Below are 22,449 nucleotides of genomic sequence, written 5' to 3' on the forward strand. Positions count from 1 at the left end.
AGCGTGCTTTGACAGTTGCCACTCATATCTTGTGTCTCTATAGCGTGCTTTTACAACCAAAATTTTGTTTCCACTGTAATAGAAGAGCAGTTGCCTGCCTGCCAGCTTCTGTGTGAGGTTCACATTGGATACTGTGCCCACTAGCCCAGTGCCACCACTCATATCTGTTTTAACAATTGGTTAAGCTTTAGATTTAAAATAAATATTTTTTTTTCACTGTAATAGAAGAGCAGTTAGTTGTCTGCAAGCGTCTGTGTTTCAGGCCTACTTCAGCGTGTGCTCTGCAGACCTGTGCCAGCGTGCTTTGACAGTTGCCACTCATATCTTGTGTCTCTATAGCGTGCTTTTACAACCAAAATTTTGTTTCCACTGTAATAGAAGAGCAGTTGCCTGCCTGCCAGCTTCTGTTTGAGGTTCACATTGGATACTGTGCCCACTAGCCCAGTGCCACCACTCATATCTGTTTTAACAATTGGTTAAGCTTTTGATTTAAAATAAATATTTTTTTTTCACTGTAATAGAAGAGCAGTTAGTTGTCTGCAAGCGTCTGGGTGTCAGGCCTACTTCAGCGTGTGCTCTGCAGACCTGTGCCAGCGTGCTTTGACAGTTGCCAATCATATCTGGTGTCTCTTTAGCATGCTTTTACAAAGAAAAAAGGTTTCCAGTGTAAGCTAATAGCAGACAGTCAGTGTCCTTCAAGCGGCTCTGTCAGGCCTTCCTTCAGCGTGTGCCCTGCACAACCCTGCCAGCGTGATTTGACAGTTGCCACTCATATCTTGTGTCTCTATAGCGTGCTTTTACAACCAAAATTTTGTTTCCACTGTAATAGAAGAGCAGTTGCCTGCCTGCCAGCTTCTGTGTGAGGTTCACATTGGATACTGTGCCCACTAGCCCAGTGCCACCACTCATATCTGTTTTAACAATTGGTTAAGCTTTAGATTTAAAATAAATATTTTTTTTTCACTGTAATAGAAGAGCAGTTAGTTGTCTGCAAGCGTCTGTGTTTCAGGCCTACTTCAGCGTGTGCTCTGCAGACCTGTGCCAGCATGCTTTGACAGTTGCCACTCATATCTTGTGTCTCTATAGCGTGCTTTTACAACCAAAATGTTTTTTCCACTGTAATAGAAGAGCAGTTGCCTGCCTGCCAGCTTCTGTGTGAGGTTCACATTGGATACTGTGCCCACTAGCCCAGTGCCACCACTCATATCTGTTTTAACAATTGGTTAAGCTTTAGATTTAAAATAAATAATTTTTTTTCACTGTAATAGAAGAGCAGTTAGTTGTCTGCAAGCGTCTGTGTTTCAGGCCTACTTCAGCGTGTGCTCTGCAGACCTGTGCCAGCGTGCTTTGACAGTTGCCACTCATATCTTGTGTCTCTATAGCGTGCTTTTACAACCATAATTTTGTTTCCACTGTAATAGAAGAGCAGTTGCCTGCCTGCCAGCTTCTGTGTGAGGTTCACATTGGATACTGTGCCCACTAGCCCAGTGCCACCACTCATATCTGTTTTAACAATTGGTTAAGCTTTAGCTTTAAAATAAATATTTTTTTTTCACTGTAATAGAAGAGCAGTTAGTTGTCTGCAAGCGTCTGGGTGTCAGGCCTACTTCAGCGTGTGCTCTGCAGACCTGTGCCAGCGTGCTTTGACAGTTGCCAATCATATCTGGTGTCTCTTTAGCGTGCTTTTGCAAAGAAAAAAGGTTTCCAGTGTAAGCTAATAGCAGACAGTCAGTGTCCTTCAAGCGGCTCTGTCAGGCCTTCCTTCAGCGTGTGCCCTGCACAACCCTGCCAGCGTGCTTTGACAGTTGCCACTCATATCTTGTGTCTCTATAGCGTGCTTTTACAACCAAAATTTTGTTTCCACTGTAATAGAAGAGCAGTTGCCTGCCTGCCAGCTTCTGTGTGAGGTTCACATTGGATACTGTGCCTACTTGCCTAGTGCCACCACTCATATCTGTTTTAACAATTGGTTAAGCTTTACATTTAAAATAAATATATTTTTTTCACTGTAATAGAAGAGCAGTTAGTTGTCTGCAAGCGTCTGTGTTTCAGGCCTACTTCAGCGTGTGCTCTGTAGACCTGTTCCAGCGTGCTTTGACAGTTGCCAATCATATTTGGTGTCTCTATAGCGTGCTTTTAAAACCAAAATTTGTTTTTCACTGTTATAGATTGAATAGCAGTTACTTGTCTTCAAGCGGGTGTCTCAGGCCTACAGCGTGTGCTCTGCAGAACTGTTCCAGTGCACATTGCCAATCATATCTGGTCTCACAGTAGCTTGCACGCATAGTACCACTAATCCCAAAAAAAATGACAGGCAGAGGCAGGCCACCCCGCAGGGGCCGTCGTGGTCGTGGTGCTGTGATTCCCTTTTGCCCTAGAATAATGCCCAGTTTTCAGAAGCCACGTACCCTGAACTTGAAAAGTTTTGAGGACTTAGTTGACTGGCTAACACAGGACACCCAATCTTGTACAGCCACCGCTCGGAACCTTGACGCACCATCCTCCTCCAGCTTAGCTTCAGGCACCTCTCAAGATAGCACTCACCCGCCTGCCGCCACCACCAAAACTAGCACCACAGCCGCTTTACTTGGTATGTCAGAGGAGTTATTCACACACCCGTTTGAAGAAATGAGTGATGCGCAACCATTATTGCTAGAGGATGTAGATAACATGGATATGTCTCAGGCAGGCAGCATTAAACACATGGAGGTACGGTGTGATGATGATTATGTTGCACCCACTGCTGCTTCCTTTTCTGAGTTGTCAGATACAAGCAAAGCGGTTGATGATGACGATGCGTCCATGGATGTCACGTGGGTGCCCGCTCGGCAAGAAGAAGAACAGGGCGAAAGTTCAGATGGGGAAACAGAGAGGAGGAGGAGGAGACGAGTTGGAAGCAGGGGGGGGTCGTCGCAAGGAGCTAGTGGCACAGTCAGACAGCATGCATCGGCACCCGGGGTCAGCCCGACAGCACGCCAATCAACGCATGCTGTGTCCACCACCAGAATGCCGTCATTGCAGAGCTCAGCAGTGTGGCATTTTTTTTGTGTGTCTGCCTCGGACAACAGCGATGCCTTTTGCAACCTGTGCCAAAGGAAACTGAGTCGTGGGAGGTCCAACACCCACCTAGGTACAACTGCTTTGCGTAGGCACATGATCTCACATCACAAACGCCTATGGGATCAACACATGAGTACAAGCAGCACGCCTACTCTAAGCCGCCATCCTCCTCCTGGTCCAGCATCTTCAGCCACGTCGACCACTGCTGTCCTTCTTGCCCCCTCTCAACCATCCGCCACTCCGTCTCCCGCCTTGAGCAGTTCCCGCTCATCTGCCCACAGTCATGTGTCTGTCAAGGACATGTTTGAGCGTAAGAAGCCAATGTCACCAAGTCACCCCCTTGCCCAGCGTCTGACAGCTGGCTTGTCCGAACTATTAGCCCGCCAGCTTTTACCATACAATCTGGTTGAGTCTGAGGCGTTCAAAAAATTTGTAGCTATTGGGACACCGCAGTGGAAGGTACCCGGCCGGAATTTCTTTTCACAAAAGGCAATCCCCAACTTGTACTCGATTGTGCAAAAGGAAGTCATGGCATGTCTGGCACACAGTGTTGGGGCAAGGGTCCATCTGACCACTGATACCTGGTCTGCAAAGCATGGTCAGGGCAGGTATATCACCTACACTGCGCATTGGGTAAACCTGCTGATGGCTGACAAGCAAGGAATGCGTGGCATTGCAGAGGAGTTGGTGACACCGCCACGAATTGCAGGCAGTCCTGCTGCCACCTCCTCTACTCCTCCTACTCCATCCTCTTCCATAACCTCCTCGGCTGAGTCCTCTTGTGCCGCTGCTTCTTGCTCCACATCAACGGCACCCCCCCAGCTCCCCAGGTACTATTCCACATCCCGGATACGGCAGTGTCACGCCGTCTTGGGTTTGACTTGCTTGAAAGCAGAGAGTCACACCGGACAAGCACTCCTGTCCGCCCTGAACGCACAGGTGGAAAAGTGGCTGACTCCGCAGCAACTGGATATCGGAAAAGTGGTGTGTGACAACGGAAAAAATTTGATAGCGGCATTGAAGTTGGGCAAGTTGACACATGTGCCGTGCATGGCACATGTGTGTAATCTGATCGTACAACGCTTTGTGCATAAGTACACAGGCTTACAGGACGTCCTGAAGCAGGCCAGGAAGGTGTGTGGCCATTTCAGGCGTTCCTACACGGCCATGGCTCACTTTGCCGATATCCAGCGGCGAAACAACATGCCAGTGAGGCGCTTGATTTGCGACAGCCCTACACATTGGAATTCAACACTCCTAATGTTCGACCGCCTGCTCCAACAAGAAAAAGCTGTTACTGAATATTTGTATGACCGGGGTGCTAGGACAGCCTCTGGGGAGCTGGGATTTTTTTTGCCACGTTACTGGACGCTCATGCGCAATGCCTGTAGGCTCATGCGTCCTTTTGAGGAGGTGACAAACCTAGTCAGTCGCAACGAAGGCACCATCAGCGACATCATACCATTTGTTTTCTTCATGGAGCGTGCCCTGCGAAGAGTGCTGGATCAGGCTGTAGATGAGCGTGAAGAGGAAGAGGAAGAGTTGTGGTCACCATCACCACCAGAAACAGCCTTATCAGCATCGCTTGCTGGACCTGCGGCAACGCTGGAAGAGGATTGTGAGGAAGAGGAGTCAGAGGAGGATTGTAGCTTTGAGGAGGAGGAGGAGGAGCAAGACCAAACACAACAGGCATCCCAGGGTGCTCGTTGTCACCTATCTGGTACCCGTGGTGTTGTACGTGGCTGGGGGGAAGAACATACCTTCAATGACATCAGTGAGGAGGAGGAACGGGAAATGAGTAGCTCGGCATCCAACCTTGTGCAAATGGGGTCTTTCATGCTGTCCTGCCTGTTGAAGGACCCTCGTATAAAAAGGCTGAAGGAGAACGACCTGTACTGGGTGTCCACGCTACTAGACCCCCGGTATAAGCAGAAAGTGGCGGAAATGTTACCCAATTACAACAAGTCGGAAAGGATGCAGCATTTGCAAAATAAATTAAAAAGTATGCTTTACACAGCGTATAAGGGTGATGTCACAGCACAACGGGAATCTAACAGGGGGAGAGGTGGAAGTCATCCTCCTCCTCCTCCTCCCACGACCACGCCGGCAAGGACAGGATGCTTTAAAGACGTGTTGTTGATGGAGGACATGCAGACCTTTTTCAGTCCTATGCATCGCCACAGCCCTTCGGGATCCACCCTCAGAGAGCGACTCGACCGACAGGTAGCAGACTACCTCGCCTTAACTGCAGATATCGACACTCTGAGGAGCGATGAACCCCTTGACTACTGGGTGTGCAGGCTTGACCTGTGGCCTGAGCTATCCCAATTTGCGATAGAACTTCTGGCCTGCCCCGCTTCAAGTGTCCTGTCAGAAAGGACCTTCAGTGCAGCAGGAGGTATTGTCACTGAGAAGAGAAGTCGCCTAGGTCAAAAAAGTCTAGATTACCTCACCTTTATTAAGATGAATGAGGGATGGATCCCGAAGGGACTGACACTGGGCGATACATTTGATTAAAAAAGGCCTGATGAGATGAGCTGCCTTGGGCTAAAAATGGTCCACACGCTGCTGTATTTTAGCTCTGAATGACGTTTGACTTGCGTGACTTATCCGCCACCAACTAGGGTTCAAGCCGCCATGTTTTAGGGCACTTTCTGCCTGTGAAACAAACATCAATTTTTCTGGCCGCTGCTACAGCAGCGGCTGCAACAATACCAAATTTTTCAGGCATGTGTACATGCCTAATTTTTAGGCCCACTGGTGCAGCACTGTGGCTTCAAAAACCAAACCAAAAATTAAAATCCTCCAAGATGGCACCAATATACCAGTGGTCTAAGCATCTTCCCACCTTGTCCTAAAAAGGGGAGGTGATTCAACAATTAAAAATCTCTGCCATTTACACGTCCACTGATAGGAGATGCGGAAGGTATTAAACTGATATGAACAATACTCCACTCCTATCAGTAGGTCCGTCCCATTGTGATTTATGCCCCCCACCCACCGCGCAGGGATGGGGGCCGGGGGGAGGAAAGTAGGCCCCCCATTGTGATTTATGCCCCCTACCCACCGCGCAGGGGTGGGGGCCGAGGGGGGAGGACAGTAGGTCACCCCATTGTGATTTATGGCCCCCACCCACCGCGCAGGGGTTGGGGAGGACAGTAGCTCCCCCCAGTATGTATCAGGGGCTTTGAGGACAGGTGTCAATCCATACCTGCCAAGTGACCCTATGTAGGGGGAACAGTCCCTATTCTGCTCTGTGTCAGTGTGTATCAGGGGTTTTGAGGACAGGTGTCAATCCATATCTGCCAAGTGACCCTATGTAGGGGGAACAGTCCCTATTCTGCTCTGTGTCAGTGTGTATCAGGGGTTTGGAGGACAGGTGTCAATCCATACCTGCCAAGTGACCCTATGTAGGGGGAACAGTCCCTATTCTGCTCTGTGTCAGTGTGTATCAGGGGTTTTGAGGACAGGTGTCAATCCATATCTGCCAAGTGACCCTATGTAGGGGGAACAGTCCCTATTCTGCTCTGTGTCAGTGTGTATCAGGGGTTTGGAGGACAGGTGTCAATCCATATCTGCCAAGTGACCCTATGTAGGGGGAACAGTCCCTATTCTGCTCTGTGTCAGTGTGTATCAGGGGTTTTGAGGACAGGTGTCAATCCATATCTGCCAAGTGACCCTATGTAGGGAGAACAGTCCCTATTCTGCTCTGTGTCAGTGTGTATCAGGGGTTTTGAGGACAGGTGTCAATCCATATCTGCCAAGTGACCCTATGTAGGGGGAACAGTCTCTATTCTGCTCTGTGTCAGTGTGTATCATGGTCTCTGTGGACAGTGAACAGTCTCTATTCTGCTCTGTGTCAGTGTGTATCAGGGGTTTTGAGGACAGGTGTCAATCCATATCTGCCAAGTGACCCTATGTAGGGGGAACAGTCTCTATTCTGCTCTGTGTCAGTGTGTATCAGGGATCATTAGGATAGGTGTCAATCCATATCTGCCAAGTGACCCTATGTAGGGGGAACAGTCCCTATTCTGCTCTGTGTCAGTGTGTATCAGGGGTTTTGAGGACAGGTGTCAATCCATATCTGCCAAGTGACCCTATGTAGGGGGAACAGTCTCTATTCTGCTCTGTGTCAGTGTGTATCAGGGGTTTTGAGGACAGGTGTCAATCCATATCTGCCAAGTGACCCTATGTAGGGGGAACAGTCTCTATTCTGCTCTGTGTCAGTGTGTATCAGGGGTTTTGAGGACAGGTGTCAATCCATATCTGCCAAGTGACCCTATGTAGGGGGAACAGTCTCTATTCTGCTCTGTGTCAGTGTGTATCAGGGGTTTTGAGGACAGGTGTCAATCCATATCTGCCAAGTGACCCTATGTAGGGAGAACAGTCCCTATTCTGCTCTGTGTCAGTGTGTATCAGGGGTTTTGAGGACAGGTGTCAATCCATATCTGCCAAGTGACCCTATGTAGGGGGAACAGTCTCTATTCTGCTCTGTGTCAGTGTGTATCAGGGCTGGGCTTTGAGGACAGGTGTCAATGTTAGGTGATTTCTGCCCTTTATGGATTAAAAGCAGACTCTGCATCAACTGTGCAATTTTCCATGGGAGTTTTGCCATGGATCCCCCTCTGGCATGCCACAGTCCAGGTGTTAGTCCCCTTGAAACAACTTTTCCATCACTATTGTGGCCAGAAAGAGTCCCTGTTGGTTTTAAAATTCGCCTGCCCATTGAAGTCAAAGGCGGTTCGCGCAGTTCGCCGGTTCGCGAACATTTGCGGAAGTTCGCGTTCGCCGTTCGCGAACCGAAAATTTCGGGTTCGCGACAACACTATCCTCTACTATTAACATCTCTTTACCAACATTACATCAACCATTCTCCTGTAAATAAACCCTCGCCCTTCCCATGATAGATATCTTTCTATCTAGCTCATCCAGTGCCTGGAAGTGGAATTACATGCATTAATGTGTGCACACCTGTGTACAGCTTTGTGGCCTCCACAGCGGGATGCAGTTAAATTGTATAGGAGCACATACTGCCAGGTATTCAAGGGAGCAATAAGCAGAGAGTACTGCTGCTGACTCCATAGATTATTGGCAATGAATATATGTGAACCAGATTGGTGCTTGTGGGCTTGCAGTTTGCAAAAGAGGAAATACAGTATATCTAGGCCTCATACAGACCTGTTACATTCATTTCCTGATAGTATTTCCACGTTTCACCTTTAAGGTTGATTTATTATGTATGTCCATATATAACGCGGGTAAATAAATAATAAAATGCGCTTTCGGAATTTAAGAGTTTATCACTTAATAATCTGATTTTTATTCCAGGCTACTCCTTATTTCCTTGTTATGTTGCTGCTTGAAATGATTGTCAGCTGGATTCGAAAGGGGAAGCAAATACGTGTTAATGATGGACTCACTTCGCTTTCCGCCGGAGTTATGTCTCGTCTACCAAAGTAAGTTAAATTGGTTTGTGGTCGGAAAAAGCTTATTTTAGTTATTGACTTGGAAGAACTGCTGCTTTTGAGAGCCAAGGACGCTTTACTCTAAAGCAATGCGTTGGACAATAATTAAGCAGTGCTGAAGTTATATATTACAGGACCATTTATATCATCATTCCAGAATGTATTAATAATATTAGGGGCTTAACGCACTTTGACAGCATCTGACATCCTATGTATCTTGAAAATGGCCACTTCTACCACTTTTTGAATTTCTACTCATTTCCAGAATCGCTCTGGATGAAGCTAACGAGTGACATGAGATTTAAAGGAAAGGATTATCATATCTCTAAGTGCCACTAGAAGCAGATATTTTCAGTCCTGTTCCCCTGTAGTCAGTCCTTAAATGATCAACACAATGAGATTACATAATGTTGCATAATATTGCTATAGCTATTATTTATAAATGTCTAAACCCTCACATAAAATAATTTTACAATTTCCATCAAAATTTTCTCAACTGATATTCTCCTTAGTCTTATGTAATCGTGAAGTAACTTTTATTTTACTATACTTACAGTGAAACTCAACATCATTTTAATTTTTTAATTTTTTTATTTTTTTATGAAAACTCCCCCTGCAAAATAGTTAATTAGATATTTGTATCTCAGTATTTTCAAGACATTAAACGAAGGAATGAACATTGGAAACCTGTCAGTATGTTGTGGCCTACATAAATTATATATTATATATACTGGGTCCCTCCATTTTGACAGGGAAAATAATAAACTCAATTTAGTTTACTTTGTGATACAAACCAACAATGCTCGTCATAGAGAAGCATGGAAACCAATGGTTCTCTGTGAGGACACCCCTGACAGCTGGGTTGTGTTACTAAAGGGATTTTAAAAAGTGTAGATTTTAAGAGAAATCAGTACTTTTTTAATTAAAATAAGCCTGCAGGAAAGCTGCATAATGAAGCTGAAGTGCATTACAGGCTGAGGTTCCGTTTTGAGTACATAGTTTTGTTCATGTCCTTCAGCTCTATAGAAAAAAAATTACTTCACTGATCTCAAAAAATCAAGGTGTAATTTCTGATTAATCAATGCAACCTATAAATACTCACTATTTTATATATTCATGGTTTTTATACATTATACAATCTATATATTACGCATACCATATAATCACCCATAATACACTCCAGCACATTACTTATATTTCCAAAATATACTTAGGCAGTTTATCTTATCTATACAGCATCTCCTCGGCAGTATGGAACCATCATCAGACCAGGCAACCTTTTCCCATTGACCCATGGTCCAGTTCTGAGATCTTCATCGCAGGCTCTTTCAGCTGTGAACAGGGATTGTCATGGGCACTATTACCAGTCTGCAGCTATGCGACTAAGCGCTGTGTGTTTTGCCACTTTTCTATCATGGCCAGCATTATGTTTTTCAGCAATTTGAGCTACAGTAGCACTTCTGTGTGATCATATCAGTCATGCATCAATGAGTTTCGCTCTCCATATGCATCCGTGCGACCATGACCCTGATGCCGGTTTATGGTTGCACTTCCTTGTAGGTATTAAAGGGACACTATACTCGCCAGAACAACTACAGCTTATTGTGTTTGTTCTGGTGAGTCATTCCATTCAGGCTTTTTGCAATAAACACTGTATTTTCAGAGAAAAGGCAGTGTTTACATTACAGCCTAAGGAAACTTCTACTGGCCACTCATCATATGGCTGCCTGAAGTGCTTCTTGGGACAGTGCTGCAGAGAGTGAATGACATTCAGTGTCTCCACTGTCTGCATGGAGACACTAAAATTTCCTCATAGAGATGCATTGATTCAGTGTATCTTCATGAGAAGATTTTAATTGGCTGGGGCTGTGTTTGGCTTCTGCTGGCCCTGCCCCTAATCTGCCTCCTTGACAAGCTCAACCAATCCAATGGTGAAGCATTGTGATTGGTTCCGGTCACTACATCTGATGATGTCAGCCAAGCAGGAAGATCAGTAACAGAGCCTACCACAGCAGACTAAATTAAAATTAAGATTTTACTATATTTAGGAGGCAAGGGAGGGGGAGGGAGGCTAGATGGCTAGATAGATAAAAACACTATAGGGTAAGGAATACATGCTTGTGTTCCTGACCCTATAGTGTTCCTTTTACCACTGCATATTGGGAACACCCCACAAGACTAAATTGTTTACAACCTTAGCAGAAAATAGCTACTTAGTGACCATTTTTCAGTAGCGACAGCCAATAATTCCTTAGGCACAGCAATGAGTTGCAGCTAGTCACTAAAAAGCAGTGAACATTTTGTAATTAAGCCTTTTGAGTCATAGCTGTAGAAAACTCTTCACCAGGTAAAAAATCCCATCAGAAGATTATGGCCATATTGTGTTTCAGTTCAGGTGCATGCCGTCAATACAATAAAAAATCAATAATACAAAAACAAAATGGAGAAAAAAAAAATGGCCAATCAGTGTATTGCACAATATAAATATAAATATAATATAATATAAATATATTTTCTGTATAAAAACAAATGATGTAAATAAATATAATTTTATGTATACATTTTTCAGTATAATAATTGGTGCATTTTCGTGCCATTTGGTTGACAGATCAAGTGTGAAGAAATAACCAATAGAGGGAAAAAAGAGGAGCAATAAAAAAAACTATACATATATATATATATATATATATATAATTTTTTTTTACTGACCCTCTGTTTTTTTTATCTCCAATGTTCTATCCTTCCTTGATTTGGGAATAAAATAAAGATTTAGTGGATGTCCCCTAACCAAAAATGATCATTTTATTTCCATCAATTATGTATTTTTTTTTTTTTTTTGGTGCCACAAATGGATCTCCAAGCATTCTGAAGTTCAGGCTTTCAGACGAACTGCTGATTGCCCAAATTTCAAATTGAATTTGACACCTAATGCAGATGTCTAATACTTAAAGGGAATCTCCAGTGCCAGGAAAACAATCCGTTTTCCTGGCACTGCAGTTTCCCTCTCCCTCCCACCCCTCAATCCCCGGTTACTGAAGGGGTGAAAACCCCTTCAATCACTTACCTGAGGCAGCGACGATGTCCCTCATCGCTGCCTCCTCCTCCGCGCCGCTCCTCCTACTGACTCCGTCGGCCGGTGGGCGAGACTGATCCCGCCCACCGGCCGGGGAGACCTAATGCGCATGCGCGGAAATGCTGCGCATGCGCATGCACATTAGCGCTCCCCATAGGAAAGCATTGAAAAAGATTTTCAGTGCTTTCCTATGGGGAAATGAGGGACGCCGGAGGTCCTCACACAGCGTGAGGATGTCCAGTGACACTTTAGCACAGATAATCTGTGCTATAATCCAGGAAGTTCCCTCTAGTGGCTGTCTAGTAGACAGCCACTAGAGGTGGAGTTAACCCTGCAAGGTAATTATTGCAGTTTATAGAAAACTGCAATAATTACACTTGCTGGGTTAGGAGTAGTGGGAGTTGGCACCCAGACCACTCCAATGGGCAGAAGTGGTCTGGGTGCCTGGAGTGTCCCTTTAAGGCTAATAGGTAGAGTCAAGATATTTAAAAATAAAATAACAATATAATAAACTGTTTCAAATGCATTAATTATTTCTATACAGAGTTTTAGCGATATTTTTTATATGACAGGTGCACCTTAGAAGAACATGTTTGTATAATTTATCTTTGTCAGTCTCCTTGTAATCAACACTGCTAAATGATCATTGTTTGCAGAAGCTCACTCTCCTGCTCCTGATAAAAAGAAAATATGTGTTGGAGGAAACTGACCCATTCATTTGCTTTGCCTCATAATAATAAAATCCACAGTAACCCTAACACTTAAGCCTTTATGAAAAAATCAGTGTACATTTAGGCGTCTGCCTTGATATAGATCCAATGTGATCTTTGGTATATTCAAGGGAGACCAAAGTGCCCTTGGAGGAGTGTGAATTCAACACCAGACACCTGTTGGTATTCAAAATAAGCCTTTTCAGTATGTGTTTTTATACATTAAAAAGTAAGTGCTTATGTGCAAATACTCATAGGACATTAGTAGGAATGGAGTGAAAGGGTGAAAGGAGTACAGATAAGACATAGGGATGAACGTCATGTACATATAACACATAAGTTCAGAGAAAGAGAAAGAACAGACTGATTTAGGAGAGACAGCTCAGGTGGGGGCTATCTGCTCCTGGAACTAGACATATATGGTCTTAAGTGTCATTTTAAGCATTAAGAATTTCCTGAGTCCAAGTTAGCCAATTTTAATAAAGGATATCTGATATGACACCTATAAGCTTGAACCTTGGAATCAAAGTAAATTCTTTCACAGCCTGCAATAATGCATGCAGTTAATGTAAAAAACCCTAATAATGTGAAACTCGACTGCTTCTCCATTTTATTGCTAGAAATAATTTTAAATACGGGGTATATTGACTAAACAGAGAGTTGCTATGCATTTAAAACATAATTTGAGAGTATAAGTGTAAGTCAGTAAAAAACACATACCAGAAAGTTTAGTGCTTAAAGAGTTCTGGTAAAATGAATGAGGCAGCTTGACAACCAAGTCCGGGTCTCTCTTTTCTGGCAAAATAGACGATACAGGCATTTGTAAGGAGAGGTGGGAGTAGCACCTTAAAGTTTCCCAGGATGGTTTATGGAATGAGAAAAATGGACAGTGAAGGAGTAATATTGCAATATGCTATTGAGTTGAAGTATGGAAAAAAGAGATGCCCTTACATTACATGAACCTATAAATCAGCTCTGCTTTTGTGGGCTTGAGCAGTACTATCCCAACTTACAGTAGATAGTCCAGCATATGAAATAAGAACAAAGTAAAACACTATATAGTGCAGTAAGTCAGGACAGTGTGGGCTGATCAAATTAAGCAAATAGGATTGCACTCACATGTAAAGGACCATCCTGTTTTACTCCAATACCTTCTGGACTCCATTTTGCTAATGTATCATCCATGTTCTATAGATTAGCAAAACCTTATTTTTGTGCCACCATAACTGATGCTCTCAACCGATCACTGGCCTTCCTTTGAGACAAATACTTTAGAAAGCTATATAACATTGGAACCATTTCTCCCAATGGGTGGCTAATGATAGACTATGAACTTCCTCCGCACTGGGTCAGAGAAGGAGACAGAGAAGCCGAGTGGACAGGCACCATAAAGAAGACTTTAGGTAAGATAGTGCACAGGAACTCCACACACCATGACAATGTCATAGACATTAAGTTGTTGTGGTCTCCAGAGTGGTCCTTTTTTAACCTCAAACTGATAATGAAGGTAAATTAGACTAATTTAAGCACTTTCTTACTGTAATAAAAAATGGAGAAAAAAAAACCTGTGTTGAATTTTGCATCTGACCATAAGCTCCTTTTGAAATATGTTAGTAAATGGAACCCAGGGCAGACTAAAGATTGTATTGCATTGACGTCTACATTATTTACGAATTTGACCTCAATATGTGATTGTCTATGACTATGACTAAAATCAGGAAATAATTATGGTCTCCATTTGAGAATTCATTCACCTCTATTCACCTCTATCGGGCGCTTATTGATATATGTGTAGCACTCTCTTCTGAAGACCTTATAATCAAATAGACCTGCACAAAATCTCTTAAAGGACACAAGCATATTTCATTCAGGCAGCTAACTTGGCAGAGAGCATAGACCATCTATTAAGAATATGCTCAGTAGGTGAACTGCTGAAGCTATTAAACTATAGTGCGTGTAATATCACTTCATTACTTTGAATGGGGCTAGGTGCATTTAGTCTGCGTGGTCCACTGACTTTATGATAACAATGGAGTATTTTTTTTTCTTATCCTAATTGATTAGCTGTGAGAATAATTTTGTAGCAGATGAACACCCCACAGGTACTATATTTTTCATATTACATAACTCCTTCAAAGCTTTTGAGTTTCTAAAGTCCTGAACAGCAGCTAGTACAAATTGTGGACCTGCCAGTTTCGTGAACACCAATTAAACTAAATGTTGAGCTTTTTATTCAACACATTTTCTACTTTCATTATGAAATAAACTGTGGAAAATGGAAAGACTGGAGTGGAAAAATAGACAAAAGGCAAAAAAAAAAAAATATATACTTTTTTCCATCATAGGTGTGAGGAAATCATGTCAGAGACTGCAAGTAATATCTGCTTCTCGGGTTTCTTCTGCAGTCAAAGTAATTTCGGGATGGAGAATATAGTACAAGCTTGACAGAAATTGCTAAAACAATATCTTTCCTAAATCCACACTATCAGGGGAAATGCTGGTGAAAATCATTAGCAGCTGAGAGTTAGATTAACACGCCATTGATTGCATCCTCTCCCAGGGACTAATTTTTATTTTACCCATTTGTAGAAGAGGTTTGCCACATCCTAAAACATCTATGGCATATACTATATTTTTTACAGATTAATAGCTCATTAATCAGTATTATGCTCTTCATCATAAACTTTGCTTAAAACTGTGTCAAATCAGGAAGCACATTACTGTAACATTGTGTATCCTGCAATATTGGCTACATTTAATAAGTGACACATGCTTTGGAAGCCATTAGTAGAAATGTGTATAGTACTCTGTGATGGAGCTTCCTGTACCCCCTGACTGGGTACCTCCGCCAAGGACTGCTTCCTAGCTGGAATAGGGGAGAAACCACAGCACTACTACCCACAGTCGCCGTGGCTTGACTGGGGCCCTGGAACCGCTCTCTCCTGGAGCCGAATGGGGAATTCGCTCTATACAACCCCAGTCACTGGACAACACTCAAACTTGGGAGCTCTAGTCCTTACAAGGACTTTGCCTGTTGAATCCTCCACACTGAAACAGTGATTAAAGAATAGCCCTTTCCCCTCCCAGTAACCAGACGACACATAGTTCTGGGAGTACAAGCTGGAATACGTTTAATGGCAGCCACAACTGGCCTTATATGCAGGTCCCCATGCAAGGGGCACTCCCCCCTGGACTTGAGAGTAGACTACAGTAAAGACATACACACGATTACATTGTCTCTCAGGTCCAGGACACTCCCATACAACACAAGACAATCCCTCCCCTGTGTCTGGGAGATAATTGAGTCAAGCAGTGTACAAAACTCAAAAACACACATTTCCCAAACACCCCAAAAGCACCTTAAAATTACATAAAACCCCACAGTTACATCCCCTGATAGCCCTGATATGGGTGACCAACATATCCAAAAATCACCCAGATCAGTTCAGGAATTTCCTGGAAGTGATAATTTGACCGACCTCCCGCATGGTCCCATGCCAAAAACAGTTCCAGAGAATAAGGGCCTGCGGTCGGTCTAGTTCGGTAGTTTAAAAATGAACAAACTACTGAACATAGTCAATAGCCTTACCCTGGAGCTTGATCCCCTTGTTTTTGGGAACGGTTCCACTAAGCAGTTGCTTCCTAAGTGTTATAAAACCGAACACAGGCGATCATGGTGCGTCCAGCGGTGTTCGGGAGTTTCAGTGTCCAAAAATAGTTCCATGAACTCGATGTCCAAACACCGCTGCCTATGTTCATGCGAACAAGATGGCTGCCACCTCGTAGGAAATGCGGCCACCCAGATGAACACTTAGAATACCATGGTGGAAATTGCTACAAAGTATCAATTAGGCTTAACAAGCTCCAGGGTGGTCTCCGGTTCGTGCAGCTGTTCAGTTCCCGAACCATGGCAGTTTTGGGTACCAGTTCTCAAGAAGGTTGCAATAGAACTGAAAGGAATTCAGAAGCAAGCTGCAAAATCCCAATGAGAATTGAAACTTAGAAAAGGTTATAGAGAGAGGCAAGAAAGACTGCATCTGTTATATTAAAAATAAAATAGAATTTTTTTTAGAGGACACATTAAAACATGTAAATGTACACATTGCCGTTAACAGGATTGTTCATTAACAGGAATGTACAAAGTAAGTCCTCAATTTTATATTGTGCAATAAGCTTTCAAAATGATTTCATATTTTTGGATAAACTTTTAATATATGATATGTATATTGATACATTTTATGATATATGAAATATTTTTATATTTTGAAAAACAAAATTGAAAAGTTTATCTAAAAATATTAAATCATTTGGAAAGTGTATCCAACAGTATTAAAGGCCTTGGCAAAAACATCTATTAAGAGGTTTAAAATGCATCCAAAAATGCATCACATAAATGTATGTAATTCACATCCTACTGCTAACTACTATTTATCGGCGATTCGGCATATAACACACACCGGCGTATAACACGCACCTAATTTTAAGAAGGAAATTCCAGGAAATTTCCTCCCCTCCCATAGTATCCCCCCCCCTCATCCCATAGAGTTCCCCCCCCCCTTTCTATAGTATTCTCCCCCCCCCCATAGTATTCTCCACCCCCTCCAAAAGTGTCCCCCCCTCATCCCATAGTGTTCTTCCCCCCTCCCATAGTGTCCCCCCCTCCCCTTGTCCCATATTTACTTGCCTGTCTTGAAGCGTGGGCCGGCTTCACAGCGCGCACCACAGTACAGGAACTTCAATTTCAGGTATTATATGACAGAATTAGTTTAACACGTTCCTTAGCATTCAGACAAGCTCACGTATGCAATAACTTTGTTCACATAAATGAGAAGTTTGATTCCATTTTAGTAGTATTGCTGAACTTGCCTATATCTTCCTTGGAGCGCAGAGGCTCGGACTCTCAAATTATTAAGAGTTTTTTCTTTTTCCTATTGACAGTTCATAATATCAGCAATGATAGGAGAAATTAAGGCATTGAATTCAGAACTTTCACAACCCTCTGAGGTAACAATGTATAAATTCTTGGATAGAGTGACATTGCCTCGGTTTTCCCCAGACAATTTGGAAAGCTTAGAGTGTGACATATCAGCTGAAGAGATAGCTGGGCCAATCAAGCTTATGCCCTCTGGAAAGGCCCCTGGTCCTGATGGATTCACCATTTTATATTATAAAACTATGCTCAGGGCCTGGGACATTGTTTTTAAGAATAATAGCTATACTATAAGATTATATAGAGCAATGCCAATTGAATCATTGCAAGACCATATGCCATCTTTGCATATAGAATTATGGAAAAAATACTCTATAACAAATATAGATAGCTAGTTTCATGGCAATGCCATTCTTTCATTTGAAAAATTGAAACTTAAGTATGGACTCTGAATCTGAATGCATATTGATTATTAAAAAAATGAAAAGAACTATATAACGTATCAAAAACTAATAAAAACTATAGGTCATTAGAGATATCAACACTGGAAAAAGTCTCTTTTATACAATATCTATGTGTTATTCACTTTACAACGCCAAACCTATAGTTAAATTGAAACATACGGTGTCATGGGAGACGCAGTTGGGTACACAATATGAGCTCGAGGAATGGTTCAGTTTCTTTAAAGCACTAAAAGGAATTTCTTTTTGTACTGACAATTTAGAAAATCATTACAAAAGTGTATATCGCTGGTACCTGGCTCCATCTAGACTACACAATATGAACAATATGTACTCTGACCGGTGTTGGAGGGATTGTGGGGGTATAGGAAATATGGCCCATATACGGTGGTATTGTTCCAAAATAACTAAAAACTGGAAAATGATTCACGACTTAATTATTAAAGTGGATCTGTCTATTGGTATCTTTACCTCAGAACTTGCACTATTAAAAAAAATCCCAGAGTCCGTCAATAGAAGAGATAAAATAATAATAGGCCACATCCTGATTGCATGCTTACCACAGTATTGGAAATCCAAAAATGTACCATCACTTTTAGAATTTAATCTTAGATAATAAAGCACACAAACTGTCATGTAGGAAAATTATGCATTCATTTACAAAACTAAAATGTGCGTGGGATAAATGGGAAGAAGAAATGTAAAAAAAAAATTGTTTATAAAATACATTTATTGTTAAACTTTATTATTGTACAATTACTGTTCATATACAGGCCCGGACTGGCCATCGGGCATACCGGGAAAATGCCCGGTGGGCCGCGATGGCCGTGGGGCCGAGGCCGGCAGGGGAGATCATAGCATCTCCCCGGCCGGCCGCTGCAGGGCCAGCGCTATCCGAGCGCCGGCCCTGCTGTGTGTCTCCATGGGCCGGTGGGGAGATCAAAGATCTCCCTCACCGGCCCACAGGCACTGTTAAGGCCGCTGGCTGGGGAGTGTGTGAGGGAGGAGAGGACCTGCGGAGCTCTATCCAGCAGCTCCGCCGGCTCCTCTCGCGAGGTCTTAGTTTTGTAAATGAATGCATAAAAGTAATTTTCTTTCTTTGGGACATGGATAAAAAAACCAATGACACTCTATCTATATATCTATATATCTATCCATTATATATCTGTCTGTCTGTTTGTCCATCCTTCTGTCTATATATCCAGCTAGCATTAATGGTGGTCAGCCTTCTTTATTGACTTGGTTTTGTCCAGTTATTGAGGATTTAAGGTAACAACAGAGGACTGTAAACATATACATTTCCTATAACTATTGTAGTTTGCTGCAGTGGCTTGCTCTATGGACCATAGTGAGGAGTTTAAAGGATGCACGTTGTTTAGTTGGGTGACACTATAATTGTTCAGAGATTGCAGAGATTTGGTTGTAAATCCTTTTCCATGTGATTAACCACTTCACTTCCAGAAATGAGTATACACATTTGTATTGTACTTTGCAGAATGAAATGTATTCCATAAAGTCCACTCACCCTCATTTATACTCTAGGAATGAATACCAGTAGAAGAACTAATTTCTCTTCCAATGACATATTGACTTAAGTGTGCTAAAAATGTCAACTCACACCTGCTTCTAAAAAGTACAGGAAGTTTCAATGGGTCATATGATTCTTGCAGTCAGGGATAAATTGTGAATGAAATGACTGTAGCAGTTTTAAATAACTTTATTTTAGAAATATATGCTTTTACTGTATTTACTTTATGTGGGACTTATGCTTAAAGGGACACTCCAGGCAACCAGACCACTTCTGCCCATTTGAGTGGTCTGGGTGCCAACTCCCACTACCCTTAACCCTGCAACTGTAATTATTGCAGTTTTCATAAACTGCAATAATTACCTTGCAGGGTTAAGTCCTCCCAAAGTGGTTGTCTACTAGACAGCCACTAGAGGGCACTTCATGCTTCATAGCACAGGTATTCTGTGCTAGAGCGTCGCTGGACGTCCTCACACTGTGTGAGGACTTCCAGCATCGCTCAATTCCCCATAGGAAAGCATTGAAAAGCATTTTCAATGCTTTCCTATGGAGAGCTCTAATGCGCATGCACTGCATTGCCGCGCATGCGCATTAGGTCTCCTCAGCCGGAGGGCGGGACCAGTCTCCCCGGCCAGCTGACGTGATGAAGGGGAGGAGCGGCGGCGACCCGAAACCACCGCAGAGGGACATCAATGGGAGTCTCAGGTAAGTCACTGAAGGGGTTTTCACCCCTTCAGCAACCTGGGATTGGGAGGTGTGAGGGAGAGGGGACCTGCAGTGCCAGGAAAACTGATTATTTTCCTGGCACTGGAGAGTCCCTTTAAATGCAGATATTCCTTTTAGATTCTATTCCCATTTTTAGTAAACTGTACTGCTATCAATGGAGTAACATTGTTTTTCTTTTATACTAACATTTCAGACACTGTGTGAAATATAAAATACACTGCATACTGTCTAAAGCCTATTATTTACCAAATATTTTCTTATAAAGGCTGAAAGAATAAGTGAAAATTAAATAACTTGGATACTTTTTCCAGTATGGTTATCATACTAATCATACTAAAAAGTGTCCCTATTTCAGAGGGTGTCACATTTGCCGACGGTACTCACCTGTCCCAGGGAGTCCATGATGCCGTGAAGGTCACTCTGCAGCAGTTATAGACCCTGTGGCTTGTGCACAACAGTCTGCATCCTCTGAACCTCGATTTACAGCCAGGAAACTCGGAGTGATTGTTCCAGCATTCAAAGATGGCAGCTGCTGCATGAGGAGACTAGTCTGCAGGTCAGAGGTTGGAGGAGGTGTGGCTGAGGAGCGAAGCCAGGACAATGATGCATCCAAGATGGGGCTGAGTCCCACAATCAGTCACATTGACCTCAGGGTAACACCTCACACAGGGGAGACCAGGTTATGTGATTGAGCCACTCCTTTGTAAGCAGAGCACACCTTTCCGTCAGTGCTTCGTTGTTTTGTTGCCTGCCTCAGAACTCCTAGCATTTGCTTTCCTGTGTTTCCTGTCCTTGCTGGTTTCCTGATTTTGCCTGCTCTCTGGATTTTGCTGATTGCCGCCTACCCTGACCTCTGGCCCGTCTGGCTTTGATTTCTGCCTGACCCTCCTTTGGATACCTTTGCCTTGGATTTTTTTTCTGTTAAAGCCCCCATGCCATCACTGAACCAACAGAATCCTGTTCTCAACCTCAGGATCTCCGTAGATCATGCTTGTAAGGGAGAACTGTTACTGAACCTGAGTTCCAGGACTGAACATGACCCCAGTGGTTTGTTACAGAGGGACAATCCCTATTTTGGGTCCAAATCTCCCTATTCCTTCTTATTTATTTTTTCGTTCTAATTTACATTATAGTTGAATAAATTGTTAGTAGTAAGTCCTCTAAAATTTTTCAGAACAGACCTGCTCTTGGTCACACCCCAGCTCACACCCCAAATTACACCCCAAAAATGCAAGTGTCCCTCTTTATCTATTTAAAATGTTGTGAAATATGTTATTTTGGCCTTAAATGCCACGTTCTTGTCAGTTGTCAAAAATTTCCAATTTAAAAAAAAAATGCAATGTTTTGAAAAATAAAAACAAAGTACACTTTTGAGTCAAAATCATGCAGACATGTTCATATATAGAAGTCCTATTAATATGTTTCCTGCTGGTAAAATGCTAAGCACTAACAATTTCAACTTCTCCACTTTCCAGTCTGCATTTTAGTTTTTCATCTGTTGCGTAAACAGTACATTTTGTTTTTTAGTGTGCATGACTTATTAACTGCAATAAAATTATACATACCACGGAGGAAGGCAAGAAAAGCAAGATAAAACAAGCCCTTCAGCTGCAGCATGTTAAACATGTTTCAGATCGATTTGTGTCAGCGCTGTTATGTCAGTGACAAGGTAGTAAATTGAGGGTCTGTTTAAAGCCTGGCACCTGTGCAGGAAATAGGAGATTTTTCTTACTGGCCGTTTTACTTTTGTGTTGGAAATGGTAGAACTTACAACTACCTATTATCCCAACATACCAATTGAAACCATACTATTAAAATCCCGCTTTTTTCCTTGAACCTACAACCAGATTTTCATCTAAGAAAGCTTTGTACTTTTTTTTTTTTGTATTCTTTATTTTTTCGTGCAAGAGTTAATATTACAAGCTTTCATGCCTTGCCACAACAGCAGTAGCATGTACCAAATAAAACAAGATTTAACAGTTGTGGCACAGTATATAGTTGCAAATTTTTTTAAGATCGTCAAGAAAAAACAGAGCAATAGTCAGTGGTGTGACAACAAAATATGTGATGCGGGAACAAGCTATACCGGCTGACTATATATGCGTATTTACTGGGTGAATGTGATGCATGGTGTACGTGAGAGGCAGACTAACAAGCAGGTGAACCGCTGGTCGAGTGAGTTATGTGTATGATGGTGGTAGTTTGTAGTATGGCTTATTAGATTGGTCAGCCTTACTGTGAGGCCCCTTATTCTGCAGCACTTTCCATGTATATTGCCCTGTCTGTCAGAGGTGTGTTAGGAAAGTGTGCCTTTGTACTGGCACATTAAAACAGGTTGAGCTGTGGGTCTAGGCAGGAGGTCTAAAAGAGTGCAGGCTCAAGAGGGAGAGCCTAGTGTGACATAGTGGCTGACTAAGCATGTGAGGCATATAAAAAACAACAATAAAGGTTGCTAGTGTGTTGCATAAAACAGTAGAGTCACTCAAGGGAAATAAC

At 42.8% G+C, this 22,449-nt stretch overlaps 1 protein-coding gene across 1 annotated transcript in view; it reads left to right on the top strand.

Annotated features, from left to right (window-relative positions):
• The window catches only part of AGMO (alkylglycerol monooxygenase), a 301,876-nt gene that overhangs the window by 23,049 nt on the left and 256,378 nt on the right, over window positions 1-22,449 (top strand). Inside the window, exon 2 of the mRNA XM_063450740.1 lies at window positions 8,389-8,516. Coding sequence (XP_063306810.1) covers window positions 8,389-8,516 — 128 coding nt within the window. The remainder of the gene's footprint in view (window positions 1-8,388; window positions 8,517-22,449) is intronic.

Source organism: Pelobates fuscus, chromosome 4, assembly GCF_036172605.1.
Source record: "Pelobates fuscus isolate aPelFus1 chromosome 4, aPelFus1.pri, whole genome shotgun sequence".
NCBI lineage: Eukaryota > Metazoa > Chordata > Amphibia > Anura > Pelobatidae > Pelobates > Pelobates fuscus.